Source organism: Brettanomyces nanus, chromosome 4 (assembly GCF_011074865.1).
Source record: "Brettanomyces nanus chromosome 4, complete sequence".
NCBI classification, from domain to species: Eukaryota; Fungi; Ascomycota; class Pichiomycetes; order Pichiales; family Pichiaceae; genus Brettanomyces; species Brettanomyces nanus.
Genome location: NC_052377.1, coordinates 2,080,100 through 2,103,146, shown reverse-complemented (window position 1 = coordinate 2,103,146; position 23,047 = coordinate 2,080,100). Strand labels below are relative to the sequence as shown.

Here is a 23,047-nt window from a genome sequence, read left to right as displayed (position 1 = left end):
GCATGTTTGCTGTAGTCCATGCTTCTGGCGCCTGCGGTACACCTCTGCCCCGTGACCTCTGTCCCCGCTTCCGGCCCCGCATTCACTTCTCACACATTATCCCAGAACAGGAATCCCCCTTGCTCTCCTTCCTCCCTTTGTTCCCCTTGTTCCTCTTGTCCCTTTTGTTCCCTATAAAATAGCCCTTTTTCCCCATCACCCTGATGCCCCGTCGTTCCCCATTGATCCCTCTTCTTCAATCCCCCACATGAATCCCCTTACTATTATTAAAGACACATTCATAGCTGTGGCTCCTCCCACTAACTCAAAGACCCTTAGCGAGGATCAGCCCGCTCCTCCCAAAGAGTCGAAGATCCTTGGCTCTGATGAACAGCAAGAGTATGTCACGGAGATCTCAGATGACCAGTCTTCCGGGACGATCGTCAACTTCGAGATCGGTACTACTCATAGGCGTTTAGCAAGACGGCAGATCGAGTTGATTGCCATTGGTGGAACAATAGGTGTTTCACTTTTCGTTAATATAGGAACTTCCTTGAAACAAGGAGGACCCCTATCTCTTCTTTTAGGTTTTTCGTTATGGTGCATTCCTATTTTGGAAATTACTGCATGCTGCGCAGAGATGGTTTGTTACTTGCCCATCAAAGGAGCCCCTTTTTGCATCTTTGCAGACCGATTCGTAGACGAGGCATTTGGAGTTATGGCCTCGTGGAACTTTTGGGTGCTCGAATGTGCTTTGATTCCATTTGAGCTGACGCTTTTCAATACCTTGATTCATTATTGGGTTGCGAATTACTCTGCTGCAATTCCGATTTCCGTAGAGATGGTTGTGTATTTTCTCATAAATGTAGCAGCAGTCAGATGGTATGGAGAAGTGGAATTCTGGCTCTGTATGGGCAAAGTCTTGCTTGCCGTAGGACTCATGTTCTTCACTTTCATCACTATGGTCGGTGGGAACCCAGATCATCAAGCCTTTGGCTTTCATAACTGGAAGGATAGTCCTGTTATGCTCGAATATATCGGTACAGGTGCTTTAGGTCGGTTCCAGGGCTTCCTAGCATGTCTTATTAGTGGTGCATATATGATAGCAGGACCCGAGTATCTTAGTATGGCTGCTGGAGAGACAATCAATCCAAGAAGAGTTTTACCAGGTGCATTTAAAGGAGTTTTCTTTCGTCTAACGACTTTCTTCATTGGAGGTGCACTCTGTGTTGGAATTCTCTGTAATGCACGCAATCCGTTACTTTTAAATGCCATTGCAGATGGAAAACCAGGTGCTGGTTCGTCTCCTTATACAATTGCCATGTACGAGATGGGAATCAAAGTGTTACCAAGTATTCTCAACGCTATGTTACTCACCTCGTGCTTTTCGGCAGGTAATTCTTACACCTTCTGTAGTTCTAGAACCTTGTATGGATTGTCACGGCAGGGAAGGGCCCCCCGTGTGTTCAGCTACTGCAACAAGCAGGGTGTTCCTATCTACTCGGTTCTGTTGTCTCTAGTTTGGGGCTGTTTGGCATTTCTCCAATTAAATGAAAACTCCAATACCGTACTCAACTGGATTATCAACTTGATTACGGAGTCTCAATTGATCAACTATGCAGTCATCTTGTTCACATACTTACATTTTAGACGAGCCACAATGGCACAAGGATTGGATAGAAGCAGTTTACCATTTAAGGCATGGTTACAGCCATGGGCATGTTCTATAACACTTGCCATAGTAATTGCTATGATAGGAATCCAAGGGTATACGGTATTTTTACCTGGCTGGTGGTCCACAGAGACATTTTTGTTCTCGTATTTGATGGTGTTCGTGGACATTGCCATTTATATCGGATGGAAGTTGATAAAGAGGACAAAATATCGAAGAAATGCTAAAGAAGTTGATCTAATGACGGGATTAGAAGAGGTCGAGATACATGAGAAGCTACTAGAAAGACAGAGCTTAATATACCACAAGCATAGTAAGGCTTACTACTTCTTCTCCAAGATCAATAAGATTTTGTTTGGATCCAATTAGGGACAGCATCTGTACACCACATAGAAATGGGACCAGGAAATTCAATTCATATATAGATCTAAAGACATTTAGTATTATCGGATTGACGTGTAAGCTTAGGCTTGGGTGAGCAGCTAGAGTAGCTGGAAAAAAGTGAATCATGCGGTACGAGTAGCCCTAAGGGTAGACTGTCTAGGCTCGGCACAAGCAGCCCTTACTGGGTAGGCTCGCTCGGCCCGCTAGGTCTACTCCGAACGACTCATGGTTAGATCCCCGTAGGCGTGACTCACGGAAAAACTTGTGGGAGATGCCCGTGGGAGCAGCTCAACTTGCCCGGTGGGATATCTAGTTCCTTCGGGTCCTTCGAGTCCTTCGAGTCCCTCGGGATCTCCGGTTCCTCCGGCCCCGTGGCTCTCCCATAACCGTCCCCGTGGCTCTCCCATAGCACTCCCATAGCTCTCCCCGTGGCTCGCTCGCGCATGATTCCCCCGAAAAAAACTCCGAGAAGAAAAAATAAATGCTGCTCAATTTCCACATGATCGAATTACGCTGTCTATCCCTTTGTTCTTCTTTGTCCTTCCATCATTTCGTTTTTTAAGTCCTTTGCAGACACTTTGACAGGGTAATTAAGCTATGGTGAAATCGTTGGTGTCGAACATTTCGTTCACCTCTTTTAGTGCATCGAAAACAAAGGATTATGAGGACCTTATTAGTTTTTATCGATCTTTTGGCTTCAGGGTGGTTCGTATATTCAACAAAGATGCCAGTTCCACTGGTATTGAGCTAAATGGTATTAGTTCCGATTCACGGAATGAGTGTTGGTTGGCTGCTTATCCGGTGACTCGTTTAGACACCCGTGGCAACGTTATTCCATTCCAGGAAACTGCCGAGTACACTCATCCGGAACTCGAAAGCGATCTAGCCAGGTTTAACAAGGGCGTCATGCTAAAAATTCGACTTGTTTCACACGACGTTCACAAAAACATCGAAATGCCCGGTAGAATGGTCATTTTAACTCAGGATCCGGCCTCTGTCAGGTCGGTGGCAGAGAAAAACGGCTACAAAACGAGTGAATCGACCGATGCCTGGGTCGACTTTTACGTGTCCGACCCTGTGGGAAATTTGGTTGGTTTTACGGCGAATGCTTTGCCAGGAAATGACCAAGTCTCGCATCAGTTGAAGCAGGAGGCCGATTTCTTTGCTTCTGATGCGTCTATCAAGGCTGTATATACCCAGGAAGCCCACAATGCTATCGCAGAAGTCACTAGAAAGTCGTCAAAGAAGCGTCTAGCAGTGATGACATCAGGGGGAGATTCTCCTGGTATGTGTGCTGCCGTTAGAGCCGTTGTTCGTGCTGGACTCTTTTTTGACTGCGAGGTTTTTGGATGCTATGAGGGTTATTCAGGTCTAGTTCAAGGAGGAGATCTTCTTAAACCTATGGCCTGGGAAGATGTTAGAGGTTGGCTATCCTTAGGTGGTACTCTTATCGGTACAGCTCGTTGTTTAGAGTTTAAGGAGCGTGCTGGACGTCTTTTGGCAGCCAGAAATATGATTCTCAGAGGAATTGATGCTCTTATTGTCTGTGGAGGAGACGGTTCTTTGACTGGTGCAGATTTGTTCCGGGCCGAATGGCCTTCATTGCTTGAAGAACTCATTAAAACTGGCAAATTGACCGAGGAACAAGCTAATCCATACAAGACACTTACTATTGTCGGTATGGTGGGCTCCATTGATAATGATATGGCCATGACTGACAATACAATCGGTGCATATTCATCTCTTGAGCGTATATGCGAGATGGTTGACTATATTGATACCACGGCAGCTTCTCATTCACGTGCCTTTGTTGTAGAAGTGATGGGACGTCACTGTGGTTGGTTGGCCATTATGGCCGGTGTCTGTTGCGGAGCAGATTATGTATTTGTTCCTGAGCAGCCTCCATCAGCATCTGGCTGGAAAGACGAGCTCAAAAAGGTTTGTCTTAGACATAGAAAACGTGGTAGAAGAAAGACAACAGTGATTGTGGCTGAAGGTGCCATTGACGACAGCTTGCAGCCAATTACATCTGAGCAAGTTAAGGATACTCTTGTTGAGCTTGGATTGGATACGCGAGTCACTACACTTGGTCATGTTCAACGAGGAGGTTCGGCTGTTGCATTCGATCGTTTGTTGGCTACTATGCAAGGTGTTGAAGCAGTCAAGGCTGTTCTTGAGAGCACTCCAAACACTCCTTCCCCTATGATTGGTATCCAAGAGAACCAGATTGTTCGGATTCCACTTGTTGAGGCTGTTAGCCAGACAAAGGCTGTAGCCAAGTGTATTGAGAAGAAGGACTTTGCCGGAGCCTTTAATCTTCGTGATGCAGCATTCCAGGAGACTTGGCTCGATTTTGCCTCGCTTTCTGCAGGCGATGATGCATCTTATTTACTTCCTGAAGACCAGAGATTGAACATAGCCATCGTTCATGTCGGGGCTCCTACGGCAGCCTTAAATGCAGCCACTAGAGCAGCAGTTTTGTATCTGTTATCTCGTGGTCACACTCCATACGGCGTGGAAAATGGCTTTAGTGGCCTTATTCGTCACGGGGCCATGAGGAAACTATCATGGATGGATGTGGTGGAGTGGCATAACGTGGGAGGCTCGTTCTTAGGTACCAATCGGTCACTTCCCTCGTCAGATATCGGTACAGTGGCCTTCTACTTGCAGAAATTCCAGATCCAAGGCTTGCTTATAATTGGAGGATTCGAAGCTTACAGATCTCTATATGAGTTGAAGCACTCTCGAGACAAATATCCTATTTTCAACATGCCTTTAGTTTGTTTACCATCTACGGTTTCCAATAATGTGCCCGGAACGGAGTATTCACTCGGTTGTGACACGTGTCTTAACGTTTTGGTGAGTTATTGTGATGCTGTGAAACAGTCTGCATCTGCTTCGCGTCGTCGTGTGTTTGTGGTGGAAGTTCAAGGAGGAAACTGTGGATATGTAGCCTCGTATATCGGTTTAGCCACAGGTGCATTGGCTGTTTACAGACCAGAGGACAGCATTACGTTGAAATCGGTTCGTGAGGACTTGATCTTACTCGAAAAGTCGTTTGTAAATGACCAAGGAGAGGACAGATCCGGAAAGATGGTGATCCGTAACGAGAACGCTTCAGATATCTACAGTACAGAACTCATTGCAGACATTCTTCGTGAGGAAGCGGATGGAAAATTCGAATCTAGAACGGCTATTCCAGGTCACGTGCAGCAGGGTAAAATTCCATCATCTATGGATCGTTGCTATGCGGCTCGTTTTGCCATTAAGGCATGTAAGTTCCTTGAAGAAAACAACGAGGAGATCAAGAAGTCTGTTAAGCTTTTGGAATCTGAAGGCTTCGGCTCAAACGAGACGGATTTAGGACGATCGGACAGTGAATTGAAGTTTGTTTATAAGCACGGCAGAAAGGTGGTTGTTCCAGAGCTGAATAACGCTAAGTTGGTGGGTATTCATGGTACCAAGGTGACGTTCGAGGATATCGATTTCCTTTGGAAAAAGAACACTAACGTAGAAGCTAGAACTGCATTAGAAGTTCACTGGGACCAGATGAATGTCGTGAATGACATTCTATCGGGACGTCTTATGATCAGAAAGCAGGGTGATAATAACGACAACAATTAAGAGAGTACGTTCGTACACAATATACAATAGAAATTATTTTCTTTAAATTTGCTAGTGACGTAAAAAGAAACGATGAGTACCTGAGATTCTTTCCTAAACTGCCCAAAGAAAATAGAAAAAAATTGGTATCAAAAGAAACGAGGCACAAGAGCTAGCTGACGCATGCATAAGGATGCATGATCTTTATGAACAGTATGCATTGTAGACATTGCGGTCACGCTAGTCTTCATTAGCGTTAAGCAAAACGGAAGAACGGAGAGAAGTAAAACGAAGGATGTAAGTATGATGAACAGAATGTATTAGAAAAGTAAAACCACACCAGAGATTAACCTTTCATATACCATTATTAATCATCACATCTCGTCGAGCAACTCCTTTCAACAGTCTTATGACCTTTCTTTTTAGTCCCCTATTGATGCTGCACTCTTTGGGAAATTCCATTTCATCTTATGCATATCTTTGATTCTGCATTACCCCTATCAAATAGAATGTCTCATGTTTTCGTGGTTGCGTCCCACCGTTTTATTGTTTCACTGTGAGACCAATCTAAATAAGAATATTCGATCTATGATGCATGATGCACCACTTGAGGCAGAATGTCTTTGCGTCTATTGATTGACCTATTATCGGGGCTGTCAAGGGAACAAGCCACGACAAAGAGGTTTGAACACCTGTGAGAAATCCATATTCAGATTCTATTTATTACCACATTAATGGTACCTTTAAAGTACCTCTCTATTTTAGAGCCCAGATCTCAAAATGCATTAGTTAAGTTGGGAGCTGCGGGTGGTGGTAATGTGGGAGTGGCTTTGATTATGATATATTTCATATGGTTCACATTGGTTCTCATAACTCACGTGGTCTTGCCTGGAACAACTTTTATCGACCTTCATCGACCTTTGAGTGATTTCCAGTTATATCTATTTCTTAAAAAGCTGGGATCCTAGAGAAGACTGAAAGCGTGCTATGTCAAATTCCGATATGCAATAACACGTAGCTATTACCTATTTGGGATGCACATGCACAATGTTCCACTTGATCGCTACTGCACTCAAAAAAATTAATGCATCAAAAAGGAATGGTAATAAAAAAAATGAAACGACTCCTTCCCAAAATGTCATTCTACCGCCAATTCCCGTTTCTTTTAACACATATATATTATCACAAATGCATATTGGCTAATTAATCCTTCTTGGCGTTCTATTATCAGCTTTAGACTTTGCATTCTTCCCTGGTTCATGCTGAATCCTTTAGATCTAAGATTGAATAGCTACCACTGTATTTAGGTCTAAAATTTGTATGAGTTTCTATTCTCTTGCAGCATTCTCGTTTCCTTTGCGGATTCCGCGGAATATGGTGATTCCACCACAAAATATACAGCTTCAACTTGCTCTGTTCCTCGACCTTCTTTTCCTTCTCATGTCAGCATAAGATGTTTTTCGTCCGATTCTTTTTGTTTCCCACCTATTTGTTGCTCCTTTTTTCTTTCTTTCCGTTTAGTATGATAATTTACACGATGATTATTAGTCTCAAATATCATTCTTTTCATTAAATGATGTCAGCCAGCTCTGTTTCTAATTTCTTTTAGTTGTAATAATTCTTTTAGTTCTTGTTAATCTTTTTCTCGATTCCTTCTCATTCCCTTTTGGTTCTTTTTGGCGTTCTTGTTATAATTTGCCTCCTTCTTCTTAATTTGAGATCACACACTCAATCCAATCCACCTTGAATACTCCTCATTTCCATAGAACTTCTTTTTCATCCTTTTCTTTGTTTCTTTTTTCTTTATTTCTTTTTTCTGTCCTAATTTCTGCGTTAAAAAATCTATCCTTCCTGCAGCGCACATAATTTTTTCGTTCCCGTTCCTGTTCTCCTTTTGGCTCTTGAGTTTTTAAATTTTTTTTCATTACTTCTTCTCTCTTCGCTTCTCGAGATTTATAACACCCCCACTTTCCCGCTCTGCCACTGTGCCCAGTTTTTCAACCGTTTGGGAACTCCGTTAGGCATATATTTTCCTCCTTATTCCTGGATTATATACAATTTTGCTGCCCAAGGTATAATGCAGTACAAACTTTATCAGCATCCATCAGATGTACCAGTGGTCCCTATGGCTCCAGCGGCTCCAGCGGGTCCAATGGGTCCAATGGGTCCAATGGGTCCAATGCCTCCAGTGGCTTCGGAGGCTCCCCTGGCTCCGGTTGCTCCAGAAAGACAAGGTATGCCTGGTGCCCCAGGTGTCGTCATAACTGTACCAGCGTCATCGCAGCCGTCTGCGTCCCCAGCACCTTTGGCTTCTCTGGACCCCCCTGCACCTCCAACTCCACACAATTACCAGCAATATTCTCAATATGCATCTCTTGGTGCAACAAAGCAATCTCCACATCAACCTGCTCCTCTTCCTGCATCTACACTGACGCATCCCGTTGACCTTTCAAGCAGGAGACCTTCTAGAGCTCCAAAGCGTGCCTCGTTTATGTCAGGCCCCATTTCTTCCAACACCTCTTTCTCTCCCGTTCACCACAAAGTCAGTGCATTTGTCGCAAAGCTCTATGCCATGCTGTGCGATCCAGAGCTCTCCCACCTAATCTGGTGGAGTCGCCTCGATGAAGGCGATTCAGTAACTTTCGCATTATTACCAGGTTCTGAGTTTGCTAGCTCTCTCTCCTCTTACTTCAAGCATGGAAACGTTGCCTCTTTTGTGCGTCAGTTGCATATGTATGGTTTCCACAAAGTGTGTGATAGCAGTCCTCCTCCTGCACCTCCTGTGCCGAAAAAGGAACATCACGAGTACATTGATTCAAAATCTAACATCTCTGATGACACACAGAAAAGTTCCCCAGATTCGACGCCTCATCCCGTTTGGGAGTTTCGACATTCCAGCGATAAATTTCGCAGGGGTGGCGAAGCATCTCTTTACTTAATACGGAGGCGTCCTACTGCTTCACGGGCCACCTCTACTACAACCAAGGCTGCTGCTGGACAGTCTGCCATTGGTGACAGGTTTGGTTCTATGGGGCAGTTGGATCAACTGGATCAGATGGATCGTCTGGGTTCTGTGGGTCCCGTGGGTCAAATGGTTCCTATGGGGCCGGTTGGGCCAGCTACTCTTATGGGTCCTATGGGTCCTATGGGTCCTATGCCTATGGGTCCCCTGGGTCCTATGGGTACTATACCTATGGGTCCTATGCCTATGGGAAATATGGGACCTATGGGTCCTATGGGGCCTATGGATGGAGCAGGTCCTATAGGTCCTATGGGATCCGTGCAGATGGGTCCTGTCACGCAATTCACTCCTATGGGTCCTATGGGTCCGGTTCGTGTAAGCTTCGAAATGGCGGGTGCTCCCGGATCCATGAATGCTATGCAGGTAGGACCTTCAGGTCTTATGCAGATGAGCCCATCTAAACCCCCTGCAGGCTCTATTCCGCGCCAACCTCTGCTCCCTCTTCTGCTCCTTCTTCTGCTCCTTCTGGGGCTGTGTCCATCTATTATGCATCTGCACCTCCTCCTTCAGCTGCACCTGGTCCTGCATCTGCACCCCCACCTCCTGCACAGTATTCTGTTCAACAACGCCAACTGCCATGTGATAATACAAGTTTCTCCTTCCGGCCGGCCTCTCGTCGCAGGTATCCCTCATTAATAGTGGACCCGTATGCAACCGCCCCTCTTCCTACAGCTATTATATCCCCTTATTACGCACGCCGTCCCAGTCTGTCCGAGGTCTCGTATCAACCTGACCAGTTTTATCAATACCCGTCTACTGCGCACGCTAATGCAGATGCAGATGCTCGTGCACAGGCCCAAGCACAGGCTCAAGCACAAGCACAGGCTCAAGCACAAGCACAGGCTCAAGCACAAGCACAGGCTCAAGCACAAGCACAGGCTCAAGCACAAGCTCAAGCTCAGGCTCAAGCACGGGCACAGGCACAAGCACAGGCGCAAGTACAGGTCCAAGCTCAAGCCCAAGTTCAAGCCCAGATACAGGCTCAGGCTCAAGCTCAAGCTCAAGCTCAAGCTCAAGCCCAGATACAGGCTCAACTTCAAGCTCAGGCCCACTCGCAAGCTGAAGCCGATGCACAAGTTCATGCCCGCAGCGCACGTAATATACGCGAGGCTCGATATACACGTGACGCTCAAAATGCACGTGATGTGCGTGCCCAAACACTATCTCCAAATTCCATGCAGACATTGAAATCTCCAATCTCCATATCGGGTTCCATGCATACTCTTTCTGCACCACCTGCATCTCGTCCTTCCACGCCTACAGATGCAGCATCAGATCGTAATTTACTATCCCATTCGGCATCCAACTCGGCATCCAACTCGGCATCCAACTCGGTATACAACTCAGCATCCAATTCGACATCCAACCTGGCATCCAACTCGACTGACTCCGTCACAGCTACACAGGGAACCTTGGTGAAGGTCACCACACGTCTTCGTCCCTCAGTGTTCAAGCTCCACAATGCATCTGTGTCCTCATCAGTTTCCACATCTGTGTCCAATGGCAACTCGATTTTCAGCAATCCGGGGAACTCCGTTTCTTCAACGGCTACTAGAGCTTCAATCAGTAGCATTCTTAATGACGAAAGAATTCCCTCGAAGTTGTCTCTTCTCAAGCTGTCCTCTGGATCGATTCCATCGGTTCCATCAATTCCATCGACTGCATTGACTGCATCGACTACATCGGCTACATCGGCTGCTCCAACGCATCGTGTCGCTCTCAGTGATCTCATCGACACAAAATCAATGCAAAAGACAGATGACTAATCGTGGAAAATCTATCTCTCCTTTAATTAATTCCTTTAACCATATTCATCTCATCGATTTGTGCTTTTAGCCTTACCTTTCTTCTATCGCTTTCTACTTCTGTTTTTTACCGCTCCTTACTACGATCAATTCTAGTAATAATACATGATTCGCATTTATACACTCCACCGATATTTCCCAATCAGGAAATTAAGGATTTCCAATGTTTAAAACGGCCTTTTCCCCCTATTAATTTTTTTGGCCACCGTTTTCGGCATTTCCTCTTCTTCGTCTGTATCTTCCTCTTCGTCCTTACTACTTCTTTTATTTCCTCCTTTCTTCGTTTGCTTATCTTGCTCATCACCCTCTCTTCTTATCTGCTGTCTCTTACTATTTCGCAGTTTGTTCCTTAATGCTTGAAGACTTTGACTTTCCGTTCTTCGTTTCACCTTGAAGATCTCGTTCGATCTATCAATTCTTCCTCCACGACGTTCGACCTTTCCAGATCCATTAACAAAATTCCCCACTTTAGTCCTGCTACCACTGCCATCTTCCTTATCATCATCACCGTCGTCTCCCATATTTAATCCTTTGCCCTGATTGATAATCGGTAGAGCCTCAAATATTTGGCGCTCAGCCACCACTGCTGCACTCGGGCTTTTACTCTCTTGACCAATATCTCCCTTATCTCCCATCCATGACTTGATCTTCAAATCAAGTCTTGAAAGTGATACCTGGAATTGAGCTTGCAACTGTTTCTTGCGTTTTATCTCTTCCCTCTTCGACATATCTCAGATATAAATGCTCATTAACAAGCAGTCTGGTCTGTCTTGGTATCTGAATTTTCAACCTTCAAATTTTCACTTTCTCTATTGGGTGGGTGCTTACGTAATCGCATATATTACTACTATTTACATTTATAGACTAATCAATCCACTATCTTTGACATCTCTTCAAGGGCCCTAGTTTTGTCCTTTTCGAGTCGGTGGTTCCACACCACTCCCATCAGTCCGCTGCTGAGTTTCTCAAGACCGTCGATTGTTTCGTTTGCCGTTTTTTCTATCACTCTTTGCTCTAACTCCTGCAATTTCTGCTCATCGATAACCATTTCTGGCTCTGTAGGAAGCTCCACCTCCGATTCAGAAGAGTCTGAAATCTCCAAATCTTCATTCTTTGAGATTTCACTAAGTCTGGTCTCTTCTTCAATGTCTTTTATCTCTGCTTCTAGTTCCTTTTTCGCATCAGTTTCAACTAATTGAATCGGTTTTGGAGCCTCCAAAGTGCTCACACTTTTATTCATATCTCCATTAGGCCTAATTTGTATCTGTGCTTGTGCCTGTAATTTTGACGAGCTCACCATTGAAGCTACGATGGAACTTGAATCATTATGAAGTTCTGCTTTCTCTTCCTCTTCCTTCTCTTCTTCCTCCTTCTCTTCCTCCTCTTCTTCCTTTTCATCTTTCTTTTCCTCTTCCTCCTTCTCTTTCCTCTCTTTCTCCTCCTTCTCCTTCTCCTTCCTCTCTTTCTCACCTCTACGCTCACGATCCCTTAATTCCTTCCACTCTCGAGAAAGCTTGGGCTGAATTGCTTCCATATCTTCAACACTAACCTCGGCATTGGCATACATCTCGCTGGCTTTCCAAATTCTCTCCTTTTCGCCAGTCTCTCTTGCATCCTTTACAATCATCTCGATATCTCTCAAAAACTGCTTCGGTTCGCTGTAGAATCCATTCCAAAGCCTCTCCTCAATTACCTCCAAATCCATATTGTAGAACTTCTTTCCAGTGGAGATTTCCTTGATCATATTTGCTTCCTTCTGATACATTGCATTGGGATCTGGAAAGTCCTCGAATAGATGGATCAAATAAGCATCGTCTACTACGGGTTTCCGGAATCGTTTGTATCTCACTTTAAATGCATCCATCATTCCAGCAAGCTTGACTTTTAACGAATTCTTAAGTTTCAGATCGTGCTTCATCTGCTCTCGTGCCTTTTTGGCGCTCGTTTTAGCAGACAATTCACCGTCTTCTTCTTCTGGATTCTTCTGAGGTCTCAATACTTTCAACTTCTTCAATTTTCTCTTCGGTCTCACTGCTACATCGTTATAATCGTATGGTGTCATCCTCAAAGCTTTCCAAACATCCTCAAAATACCTACGACGCTCCTCCTCCGTGGGATCTCTCAATTCCACCATGTGATCAGACTCTATTCCAAACACGCTTCTCAATTCCTTACTGTACCCATCCTGAGATTCTTTTAGACGCTTCTTGTCATCAATAATTCCAAAGATAAGTACCCTTTCGGAGGCTGGAAGCGACCGAACTAAATCAACGATAGTTGCACGCACGCTGGCCGAGATATTGTCAACAAATTCAAGTAAATCAGGTATAAAGAGAACCCCTGGAGGATGTCTCTGTAATTCCTGAAAAATCTGTATCACAGCAGTTTCAGGAGAAATCGAACCATCACTATACAGTTTGGCAAACTCCAAAGTTTGCACATTGAAACCCTCTAAACTATGTAACAATGCAGAACACACGTACCTTTGTCCCTGGCCATGATATCCGCAAAGAACGAACCGGGGATTGAACACTCGGCCACTGTCAAGTTTCCGTACAAGCTGCTGCTGTTCAAATCCTCCATCGGGTCTCATAGATGACAAATCAACGTACCGTGATTCCTCCAAAAGTGACATTTCCTTTGTCTGCGGTATAGTAGAGGCCACTACAGTAGAGATCTCGGTCACTTGAGCCTCCAACAACGGTTTTACCTTGGCTGGAAGTGGACCTATTCCACTGGCACCGACAAAACGGGCACTGGAAGGAATAATTTTATGTAAAGCCCTAGTAAAGTCGCTTGGAATGGTATTTACTTTGTTCACATTGATCTTGAGCTTGTCAGATGACTCATATATCTGCGGATACGCTCTTTGAATGGCATTGAGAGCGCTTTCCGTACAAAGGGCCCGTAAATCAGCACCCCCATATCCCTTTGTGAGTCTGGCGAGCTGCTTAGTGAACAAGTCAGACGGTTTCTCATCCCATTTCCTCATATGAATCTTAAGAATTTCATCTCGTGCTGACTCGTCCGGCAACGGGAAATAGAACTCTCTATCAAATCTTCCAGGTCTTCTCAACGCAGGATCAACGGCATCAGGACGATTCGTTGCTCCAATGACAATCACTTGTCCTCTATTGTCCATTCCATCCATGAGAGCAAGTAACGTGGAGACGATCGACGCATAAATCTGCTCCTGCTTTGAGGATCTAACGGGTGCAAGGCCATCAATTTCATCAAAGAAAATGATACTCGGCTGCTTCTGTTTGGCTTCTTCAAAAAGAAGTCTGAGATGACGTTCAGCTTCACCAACCCATTTGGAAAGGCAATCGGCGCCTTTCCTCATGAAAAATGTGATCTTTTGTCCTTGTGATGAGCACGATGCTGCCAATGCACGAGCCATAAGTGTTTTACCTGTTCCTGGAGGTCCGTGGAAAAGCACACCACGGGGAGGCGTGATGTGAAATCTCATGTAGATCTCTGGATAAAGTAATGGCAATGTGATCATCTCTTTGAGCTGTGAAATGTAATTATCCAATCCACCAACGGCCGAGAAATCGATTTCCGTGTCGATTCCAAGAGGATCTGTGTCTGCTAGAGTGTTCCGTTTTCGAGGTGCTCCAGCGGATCCAGCGGATCCAGCGGCTCCAGGGACTCCAGCGACCGTGGCGACTGTTTTAGACGCATCATTTGGATCCACCGGTTTATATAAATCGTTGTCATCATCAGAATCACTCGAAGAAACGTTTCCAAGAGCCGTCAAGTTGTCAGAACCGACTCCCTTTCCACCCGGTTCAGCATATAACGAGTATACTTCACTACCTCCAAATGGTCCTACAGTAGGGAAGAGACGTCTAATCTGTTGTGAAATGTACGAGCCAGCGCCCGGACCCCTTGTAGGTCCTCCTGAGGATCCCCCGTAGCGTCCAGCACGACGACGTGGAGACGACGCGCTAGAAGCAGCATTCATCTGCTCGATTTGAGCATCCGTGAGTACTGGAGGAGGAAGACGGTAGTTAATCTGCTTTCTTCGCCGGAGATTACGATGGACAGGAGTACCAGAGTGCGAACCAGAGGTCTCTTGACCCTCTTCCGGTTCGGGTGTATTGGGTGCCGTATCTTCCTTCAACGCACGCAATTCGTCCTGAAGGCTCATTGGGCCCTCTACAGTTACATCAGTTTTATCTGGAGTCCCATCAGTATCATGTGGCTTCACGTCGTGCTCCACGTGCTCCTCGTCGTGTTTCCTGTGGAGTCGTTTACCCCGTCCATGTCTTAAATAGCGTGACGAATCACCTGTATTCTCACCAGGGTAAAATTCGCCATCTTCGTCCATCTCATCGTTGTCTTTTACAACAAATTGTGGTCTTCGGCTTCTTTGACGGTGTCTCCTTTTTCCAAATTCGTCATCCTCATCAATATCATCTTCTAGAACAAAATCGGTATCATTGTCGTTGTCTGCTTCTGCTCCTGCATCTTCATAATCGTCATCAGAAGGTTCTTTGGAGTTGCTGGGGTCGGAAGCTTCGGTAACTTCTCCAGTGGCTTCCCCGGTGGTGACCCCTGTAGCCCCTTCCTTCACACTGTGTCCCCTACGTCTCCTCTTCCTCTTAGGACCATCAATCTCGTCCTCTTCCTCATCTATCTCTTCATCTAATTCAGCCAATAGTGCATCTTCATTATAATTCACCTTCTTACGATGACGAGTTCGATGTAATGACGTATCTCCATAATTTTCATATTCATCAGACTCTTCCTGCTTAGCCCTTGCTTCTCCCTCCTGCTTAGCCCGCGCTTCTTCTTCCTGCTTAGCCCGCGCTTCTTCTTCTTCCTGCTTAGCCCTCACTTCTTCTTCCCTCGCTTCATCATCCTTTTTGACCCGAGCTTCTGCCTCAGCCACCTCTCGCTCAAAAGATGCCTCAGAATCTCCTCCTCCCTCTACTTCACCCCCTCCTTCTGCTGTGTAGTCAGCATCGTCTCCATCTTCCTCCCAATACGGTTTATTTCTCCGAGCCATATAATATAAGCCAATTAACAGTGGCTAAAATCTTTCTAATAATGATCTCTTTCTTTTTCTTATCTTTGTCGCTAGTTAACTAACTTTTTCCTCTTCTATTTGGTGGTTTATTCCCCTTTCTCTTCTTCTTTGCTAAGAAAAATGTTGTCTATTCTTCGGCCATTTTCTTTCAATTTACTCTTAGTTAAATTTTTCTGCACCAGGTCGCGCCTCACCCAATTGAGATGTTTCAGGGTTTTTTACCAATTAGGAAATTATCATTAAGGATTTCATATACAGAGTTACAAACCCATCTCTCGTAGCATATCGTCTGCATATTTTTCTGCTTCTCCATCTTTTTTTGCATCTTGAGCTAGGAATGTGGTATTATCTGGGCCTAATGAAGATACGGCTTCATCATCATCACTAAGAATATCCCCAAGAATATCTTCGTCCAAGTCAGAGTTATCAGCCGCAGCAGCTCTCTTTCTTTTAGCGTTTTCTTTTTCCAATTCTCTAATAAATCTTTCGTCTGCATCTCCGGGTTCTGCATTCTCGGTGTTCTCAGCATTTGCATCCACGGTGACCTCAGCACCCCTGGTGTCCCCATCTGCACCCCCAATGACCACAGCACCCCTTGTGTCCCCGTCTGCACCCCCAGTGTCCCCGTCTGCACCCACACTAACTCCGGCACCCCCATTACCTGATTTCATATTACTGGCCACACTATACAATGGCTCCTCATCTCCAACAAACAACGATGATGCAGTCACATCTCCTGTCTCCTCTTTCGTCACCTCCCCTATCTCCTCTCCCGTTTCTACACTCATCTTCTCTTCGGCTTCTTTTTGCACTTTTTCATCCACTTCCTTCCTAATCTGAGCTCTCTTATACTCCTTGAGTGCCGGCATATCGGCTGCTCGACTCAATACCGGTATGAAGTCCTTCAACTTATACTTAGGATATATCTCGTGTCCCCACTGTTGATATATATGAACAAGTCGTGTGAGATTCTCGAAATGAACTGAGTGATCATACTTCCCACTCATGTAATTTTCGTACGAAGTCATCTGACTTCGTTGTTTTTTAGCTTTAAATCGGAATTTACCTAGTGCCCTCTGTAATGCAGGAACTCCTCGTTGTCCTAACATAAGATCATTGGTTAGTTTATGATATCTTCTTCGAGGTTTCTCTGGGACCACTGTACTATTATCGATATTTGCATTTGTGTTCTCTTCTCGAAGGCCCAAAAGTTCCTCGTTTGAGAGTAGATCTGCTTCCGTAGGCATCGTTGAACAAAGAATAGATAGATAGAGGGCAACGAGCCAGTTGAAAATAGCGAAATACGCGTAATTTTGACGACGCGTCAATAGATCTCCCTCATCTCTACACCATATTATTCTATATTATTACTGTACATATATCACCACCTCGTATTACAGATCCTGCTTGGTAATACGCATGTCTTTTAGTTGGTTCTGTAGATTGCCGAGTTCCTGACTTTGTAAAGATTTTGTTTGTTGAGAGATGTTGGTCTTATATAAATGTTCTAGCAGGCTCAATTTGGTACTGGTGGACTGCGGATCGTCAAAATAGCCAATCTTCGACGCTTTCAAGTCGGTAGCTGCAGTCTCCTTTTTGTTTAAAGTACTTTGTAAAGGAATCAGAGGAGGCCTCGATGAAGACAAATTGGGACATTGATTCTGCATATCAGTTGGATCGATATCTTCATTCATTATGTACAGGTTGAGCGGCTCGAAGTAATATCAAGAAGAAAAGGTTAACCGGCTTAAGGAGCACAAGGCTTTGGAGGAGATCAAGGCCCCAGAGAGGTTAAGGCCCCAAAGGAGGTCCACGGAGGTCCACCACAAGAAGGTCCAGAGCTTCCCCCAGAAGGTCCAAAGCGCCCCAGAAAGTCCAGAGCCCAAATAGAGAAACAATAAAAAACAAAATCACACTAGAAATATTTCCCTATTAGGAAATATCTCAATAACAACCGATAAAAGAATGTTAAGGTTATTTTCAACGGTCTGGTCACGGCTGAAATCGTTTCACAAGAATCCGTATCCCAGTAACAAAACGGCCGGAATTCTAGTTCCATGGTGAATTCCGGATTCCTTGGCAAACAAACGCGTTGTTACGCGTCAATAGAAATGCTAGAATGTGAAGTGTACGGATGTAAAAAAAGGTCCAGACCTTTTTATTTTCTCGAAAAAAATGAAATCGAAAGATTTAACCTAATAAGGAAATATAACCAACCCAAATAAGAATCAACCTACATTGCATAAAGAAATAAAAATTAAATTATGGCTTTTTCTAATGATAACAATTAAGCTAGAAGGATCCAATAAAAAAATGTAAAAGTTACACAAAAAGTAAATAAGCATTGCAGTGCAGGCATTGTAAGCATTGCAAAAGCTCTAGCAAAAGCTAGTTACTTAGAACAAAGCCAAAGCAGCAGCGGCGGCAGCACCTAAAGCAACAGAGCCATAGGTGTTAATAGCGGCACCAGCAGATGAAACACTTGAGGTGGTGCTATTAGAACTGTTAGAACTATTTGAAGCATTAGAAGCATTAGCAGCCTCAACAGCGGACAAAGCAGCCAACGAAAGGATAACAGTAGAGAACTTCATTTCTGTAATATAGAATAGTATTTGATGTGAAGTGAGTATCTAATCAGCAACAGATAAACAGAGAGAAAAGACAGAAGGGAAAAAAAAAGTAAGCGAGATAAACACTTGTCTCTTTTAATCAGGGGAGATTCTCCCGTCCTTTTATATTGGGCAAATGCCAAATCACATTTCGAGTAAACAGGAAAGAAAAATTTTCAGAACAAGAGAAAAAAAAAAAGATCAAAAAAAAATTGGTCTAAAATGCGCATGGGCTGTGGCAACGGGTGGCAACTGGTGGCAACGGGGGAATGAGACCGCGATAGAGCGAGGGCGTGAGGCGTGAGGCCATGAACCGCGAGAGCGCCATGCACCCCGTACCACACACCAGGGGCCACATGCCAGGCAAAAGACGAGACCGGAATAATAGAAAGGCTAAGAAAGTCGTGCTTTGCTGAATCCGTGATGTTCTGTGAATTATTAGGGAAGGAGAATTACCCAAAGCGGAAGGTGTAGGGATGCGTAAGGCTTTAATTGATGACTTAGACTTGAGGAAGTCGGAGGCTTTCAATCAAGAGGCTCTGAATCAAGAGGCTCTGAATCAAGAGGGCTCCGGAACCCATGGAACCTACGGAACCTATGGAACCTATGGAACGTCTGCAGGCTCTGGATTGTCTGCAGGCTAGATCGAAGACTGCCTCGCGCTCCCATACCCCAGAGATAAGCCGATAACGTGCAAAAGAAATACATACCTACCGCGTCGTTTCTTTTTCTTAACTCCTTAAACAATTTTAATTGCCTGCATTCTGCATCTTTCATTACGCCGATTAAGTCTGGAAGGGTCTATGATTATAGCAATTTGTCGAATCGATGAGTCTGATTTCCCCCGGCAGCTCTGTATGGCGCGACTCTGTCCTCCATTTGCTGTCTGTTGTCTCCGTCGGCCATTTGCTGTCTGGTGTCTCCGTCGGCCATTTGCTGTCTGGCGTCTCCGTCGGCTATTTGCTGCCTGCCGTTTGCTACCTGCCAAATAGCTATCTGACCACTTCTATTATTAGAAGCTTCCATCTTCGATTCTTTTTCTCTTTTTCTTTTTTTCTTCTTTCTTCCTCTGGTGTACAGATGTAAGTATGACTAACCAAATTCTTCCTATGCTGATCTATCTGCCTACTTAACCACCTCCTTCTTCAACCTTCCAATGGCCGAACAACTAGCTAGAGATTCACAATATGCCGCAACCGTGTTGAAAACTCTCTCGAATATTCAACGTTCTGATGCCCTATCGAAAATCAGATCCGGTCTTATTAAAGCAAAGGATGAAATTATATGTGCAAATAGACTCGACCTTGAATTGGCCAATCAAAGTCATATATCGTCTTCTCTAATCAAGAGGTTGGACCTATCCAAAAATGGCAAATTCGACTCGATGTGCGACGGTATTATGGATGTGGCTCGTTTGGAAGACCCTTTAAACAAGATTACTTTAGCTACAGAGCTTGACGAAGGCTTGAACTTATACAGAGTCACCTGCCCCGTTGGAGTCCTATTGATCATATTTGAAAGCCGGCCCGAAGTCATTGCTAATATTACCGCTTTGGCCATTAAATCCGGTAATGCGGCCATTTTGAAAGGAGGTAAGGAATCCCTTAACACTTTTAAAGCCATGGCTAAGGTTATAAATCACGTCCTGGAAATAGAGACTGACGTTCCTAAGAATGCCATCCAGTTGATTGCCACCAGAGGTGAAGTAAGCGATTTGTTGAACCAGGATACCTATATTGATTTGGTGATTCCTCGTGGCTCCAATCAGCTTGTTAGAAGCATTAAAGATAACACTAAGATTCCCGTTTTGGGCCATGCTAATGGTATCTGCTCTATCTATATCGATGAGTTCGCCGATATTGAAGGTAAGGCCAAAAGAATAATCGTTGATGCCAAGACAAACTATCCTGCTGGTTGTAATGCAGTGGAAACGTTGCTCATCAATGAGAAGTTGCTTGGTACCGAAGCATACAAGTCGATTCTTGAGTCGCTTGTATCAAATGAAGTCACGTGTCATATGGCTCCTGAGCTTTTACGGGATTTGCCATCATCTTTGAAGGATAAATACAGTAAATTGTTTGTAGAAGCTACGGAAAGGGACTTTCACCACGAGTTCTTATCTTTGGATATTGCTATTAAGACTGTCTCTGATGTTAAGCAAGCAGTCGAGCATATTAATAGGCATTCATCCAAACATACAGATGCAATTATTACGGAAAATGAGGAAAACGCTAACATTTTTCTAAATGGAGTGGACTCTTCAGGGGTTTATTGGAACTGTTCTACTCGTTTCGCTGATGGCTTTAGATATGGATTCGGTACTGAGGTTGGTATCTCCACCAATAAGATTCATGCTCGAGGTCCAGTTGGATTAGAAGGTTTAGTGTGTTACTATTATCAATTGAGAGGTAATGGTCAGATCGTTGGAGATTATTTAGGAGGAGGTGGTAAGAAGGCTTTTATTCATAAGCATTTGGATACTAGAGGTATGAGACTTAAGTAGTTAATGTAAGTTTACTTGTTTGTACGGGGGGGATCCTGGGTACGGCTACGGGGGAACCCTGGGTAGGTCTACGCGGTCACGTGGTACTCCTACGCGGCCACGCGGTATTGACACCAGGTAGATCTGGCCCACGCTTTCAGGCAGCGGGCCAAGGCTACGGGCCACGCCCATGACCCTTTCTTCTCATCATCTTCTTCTTCCTCAACCACCCTTCGACACCCTAACATGGAAGAAAACTACGACGTCATAGTCCTCGGTACAGGGCTAACAGAATGTATTCTCTCAGGTCTTCTTTCTATCGATGGCAAGAAAGTCTTACATATCGATCGACAAGAATACTATGGTGGAGAGAGTGCTTCATTAAACTTGACCCAGCTATACTCCAAATTCAAGCCTTCTAAGCCATACCAGGGCCAGTTTGGTAAGGATCGTGATTGGTTGATTGATTTGATTCCCAAATTTCTTATGTCCAACGGAGAATTGACCAACATTCTCGTTCATACCGACGTCACCAGGTACATGGAGTTCAAGCAGGTGTCCGGATCATTTGTCTACCGGGACGGTCGGATTGCCAAAGTTCCGGCCACTACTGTTGAGGCCATTTCGTCTCCTCTAATGGGCTTTTTTGAGAAAAGAAGGATGAGTAACTTTCTTCAATTCATTGTCGATTATACTGAGGATGATATCTCTACCCATCACTCTATCGACTTGGATAAGCAGACTATGCATGAGATTTATACTCACTACGGTCTCCAGAAGGGAACCTGTGACTTTATTGGTCACGCAATGGCTCTCCATCACAATGATGACTATTTAATTAAGCCTGCTAGAGATACCTATGATCGAATCATCTTATATCTCACTTCAGTCGCAAGATACGGTAAATCTCCTTATATCTATCCACTTTATGGATTAGGTGAGCTTCCTCAAGGTTTTGCCAGATTGTCTGCTATTTATGGAGGTACTTTTATGCTTGATACTCCTATTGACGAACTTCTTTGGAACGGGCAGGGTCAATTTGTTGGTGTTAAGACTAAAGAAGGTGTTGCTAAAGCTCCAATTTGCATTGCAGACCCTACATACTTCCCTGAAAAGGTCACCGCTACTGGACAGAAGGTAATTAGAGCGATGTGTATCTTGGATCATCCAATTCCAAATACAGGAGATGCAGATTCAGCCCAGATTATCATTCCACAGAACCAGGTGGGTCGTAAAAATGATATCTACATTGCAGTGATTTCCAGTGCTCACAATATTTGTGCTAAGGGTTACTATGTGGCTATTATTTCCACGATCATCGAGACAACTAAGCCACATTTGGAGCTTGAGCCTGCTTTTAAAGTCATTGGTCCTACCAAAGATGTTCTCATGGGTATTGCTGAAATTTATCGTCCTATTGAGGATGGTTCAAAGGATCATGTATATATCTCAAAGTCGTATGATCCTTCATCTCATTTCGAGTCTACTACCGATGACGTTAAGGAGATCTATGAGAGAGTTACCGGTCATTCTTTGGTATTGAAGCAGAGAAAGACTGCTGAAGAGGAGGCTGACTTGGCAGGATTAGATTAATAGCTTAATAATACTAGTACATACCATTAACATCTTTACACCACACGTTCAAACGCTCTTTGCTACGTTTGTCACCACTACACTTCTCTTAGCCATAATGTCGTCGTCTCTCTATACGTTTTCAACAGAAACGATTCAAAAGATCCGTAAGTTTCGGCTCTCTGGTTCCAGAGCCGCATCTGTTTTGGGTCAAATCTACATGATCGATGCGAAGAGTTATGAGGTGAAATATGAAGAACCCGATGAGGTAATCGACTCTTTAGATGCTTTGGCGGAAGAATTGCCCGACAATACTCCTCGATTCATTTTACTTAACTATCCGTATAAGTCATCGGATGGCCGATTGGTTTCTCCATTAGTTATGTTGTATTATAGACCGTCTACAGCCAGACAGGAAAGTAAAATGTTGTATGCAGGATGTTTGGAGCTCTTCAAGGATAAGGTTTCACCTAATAAGTTCTTGGAGGTGGATAATGAAGAAGATTTCGAGGAATTGGATCAAGAGATTAAGTCTTAAATGAGCCATAATTAAATATACCACCACTGCATAAGCTGTACTTCCTAAAGAATCCTTAATTGTACATTTTCATTTCAATCTAATCATATAATTTCTCTAATAGCTCAGGAATATCCTTCTTTTTCTCTCAGAAAGTCATACAATTCAGTCAGTCCGTTGTAATATTCATCTGGCTTATCACCATTACCGTAGTACCTTTCATCCTCCCCCCTTCTCTTCGAATCCCTTACAACATTCATTCAGGTTGTACACTCCTAACACCTCATATAAACCAAATGTGGCGTATTTCCCGGGGTGAATCACTGGGACGCATCACCGGGACAAATGTGGCGGTGCTAGCCTGAAA

At 44.3% G+C, this 23,047-nt stretch overlaps 9 protein-coding genes across 9 annotated transcripts; 6 read left to right on the top strand and 3 right to left on the bottom strand.

Moving 5' to 3' along the window:
• Positions 1 to 203: 203 nt before the first annotated feature.
• On the top strand, positions 204 to 2,020 carry FOA43_004235 (uncharacterized protein; the record flags this gene model as incomplete). The annotated part of the gene is made up of 2 exons (XM_038924478.1): positions 204 to 210; positions 273 to 2,020. The coding sequence occupies 2 exons, from the start codon at positions 204 to 206 to the stop codon at positions 2,018 to 2,020; spliced, it is 1,755 nt and encodes a 584-aa protein (XP_038780406.1).
• Positions 2,021 to 2,632: 612 nt separating this feature from the next.
• FOA43_004234 (uncharacterized protein) lies at positions 2,633 to 5,659 on the top strand (the record flags this gene model as incomplete). The annotated part of the gene is made up of 1 exon (XM_038924477.1): positions 2,633 to 5,659. One exon carries the CDS (start codon positions 2,633 to 2,635, stop codon positions 5,657 to 5,659), a length of 3,027 nt encoding a protein of 1,008 aa, XP_038780405.1.
• A 1,299-nt stretch (positions 5,660 to 6,958) lies between these two features.
• Positions 6,959 to 9,296, top strand: FOA43_004233 (uncharacterized protein; the record flags this gene model as incomplete). The annotated part of the gene is made up of 2 exons (XM_038924476.1): positions 6,959 to 6,962; positions 7,756 to 9,296. The coding sequence occupies 2 exons, from the start codon at positions 6,959 to 6,961 to the stop codon at positions 9,294 to 9,296; spliced, it is 1,545 nt and encodes a 514-aa protein (XP_038780404.1).
• Positions 9,297 to 9,789: 493 nt separating this feature from the next.
• On the bottom strand, positions 9,790 to 10,955 carry FOA43_004232 (uncharacterized protein; the record flags this gene model as incomplete). The annotated part of the gene is made up of 2 exons (XM_038924475.1): positions 9,790 to 10,422; positions 10,950 to 10,955. The coding sequence occupies 2 exons, from the start codon at positions 10,953 to 10,955 to the stop codon at positions 9,790 to 9,792; spliced, it is 639 nt and encodes a 212-aa protein (XP_038780403.1).
• Positions 10,956 to 11,333: 378 nt separating this feature from the next.
• On the bottom strand, positions 11,334 to 15,479 carry FOA43_004231 (uncharacterized protein; the record flags this gene model as incomplete). Its single annotated transcript, XM_038924474.1, has 1 exon — positions 11,334 to 15,479. One exon carries the CDS (start codon positions 15,477 to 15,479, stop codon positions 11,334 to 11,336), a length of 4,146 nt encoding a protein of 1,381 aa, XP_038780402.1.
• A 281-nt stretch (positions 15,480 to 15,760) lies between these two features.
• FOA43_004230 (uncharacterized protein) lies at positions 15,761 to 16,747 on the bottom strand (the record flags this gene model as incomplete). Its single annotated transcript, XM_038924473.1, has 1 exon — positions 15,761 to 16,747. One exon carries the CDS (start codon positions 16,745 to 16,747, stop codon positions 15,761 to 15,763), a length of 987 nt encoding a protein of 328 aa, XP_038780401.1.
• A 2,518-nt stretch (positions 16,748 to 19,265) lies between these two features.
• FOA43_004229 (uncharacterized protein) lies at positions 19,266 to 20,612 on the top strand (the record flags this gene model as incomplete). Its single annotated transcript, XM_038924472.1, has 1 exon — positions 19,266 to 20,612. One exon carries the CDS (start codon positions 19,266 to 19,268, stop codon positions 20,610 to 20,612), a length of 1,347 nt encoding a protein of 448 aa, XP_038780400.1.
• Positions 20,613 to 20,837: 225 nt separating this feature from the next.
• Positions 20,838 to 22,184, top strand: GDI1 (Rab GDP dissociation inhibitor alpha; the record flags this gene model as incomplete). Its single annotated transcript, XM_038924471.1, has 1 exon — positions 20,838 to 22,184. One exon carries the CDS (start codon positions 20,838 to 20,840, stop codon positions 22,182 to 22,184), a length of 1,347 nt encoding a protein of 448 aa, XP_038780399.1.
• A 97-nt stretch (positions 22,185 to 22,281) lies between these two features.
• FOA43_004227 (uncharacterized protein) lies at positions 22,282 to 22,701 on the top strand (the record flags this gene model as incomplete). Its single annotated transcript, XM_038924470.1, has 1 exon — positions 22,282 to 22,701. One exon carries the CDS (start codon positions 22,282 to 22,284, stop codon positions 22,699 to 22,701), a length of 420 nt encoding a protein of 139 aa, XP_038780398.1.
• Positions 22,702 to 23,047: the final 346 nt, after the last annotated feature.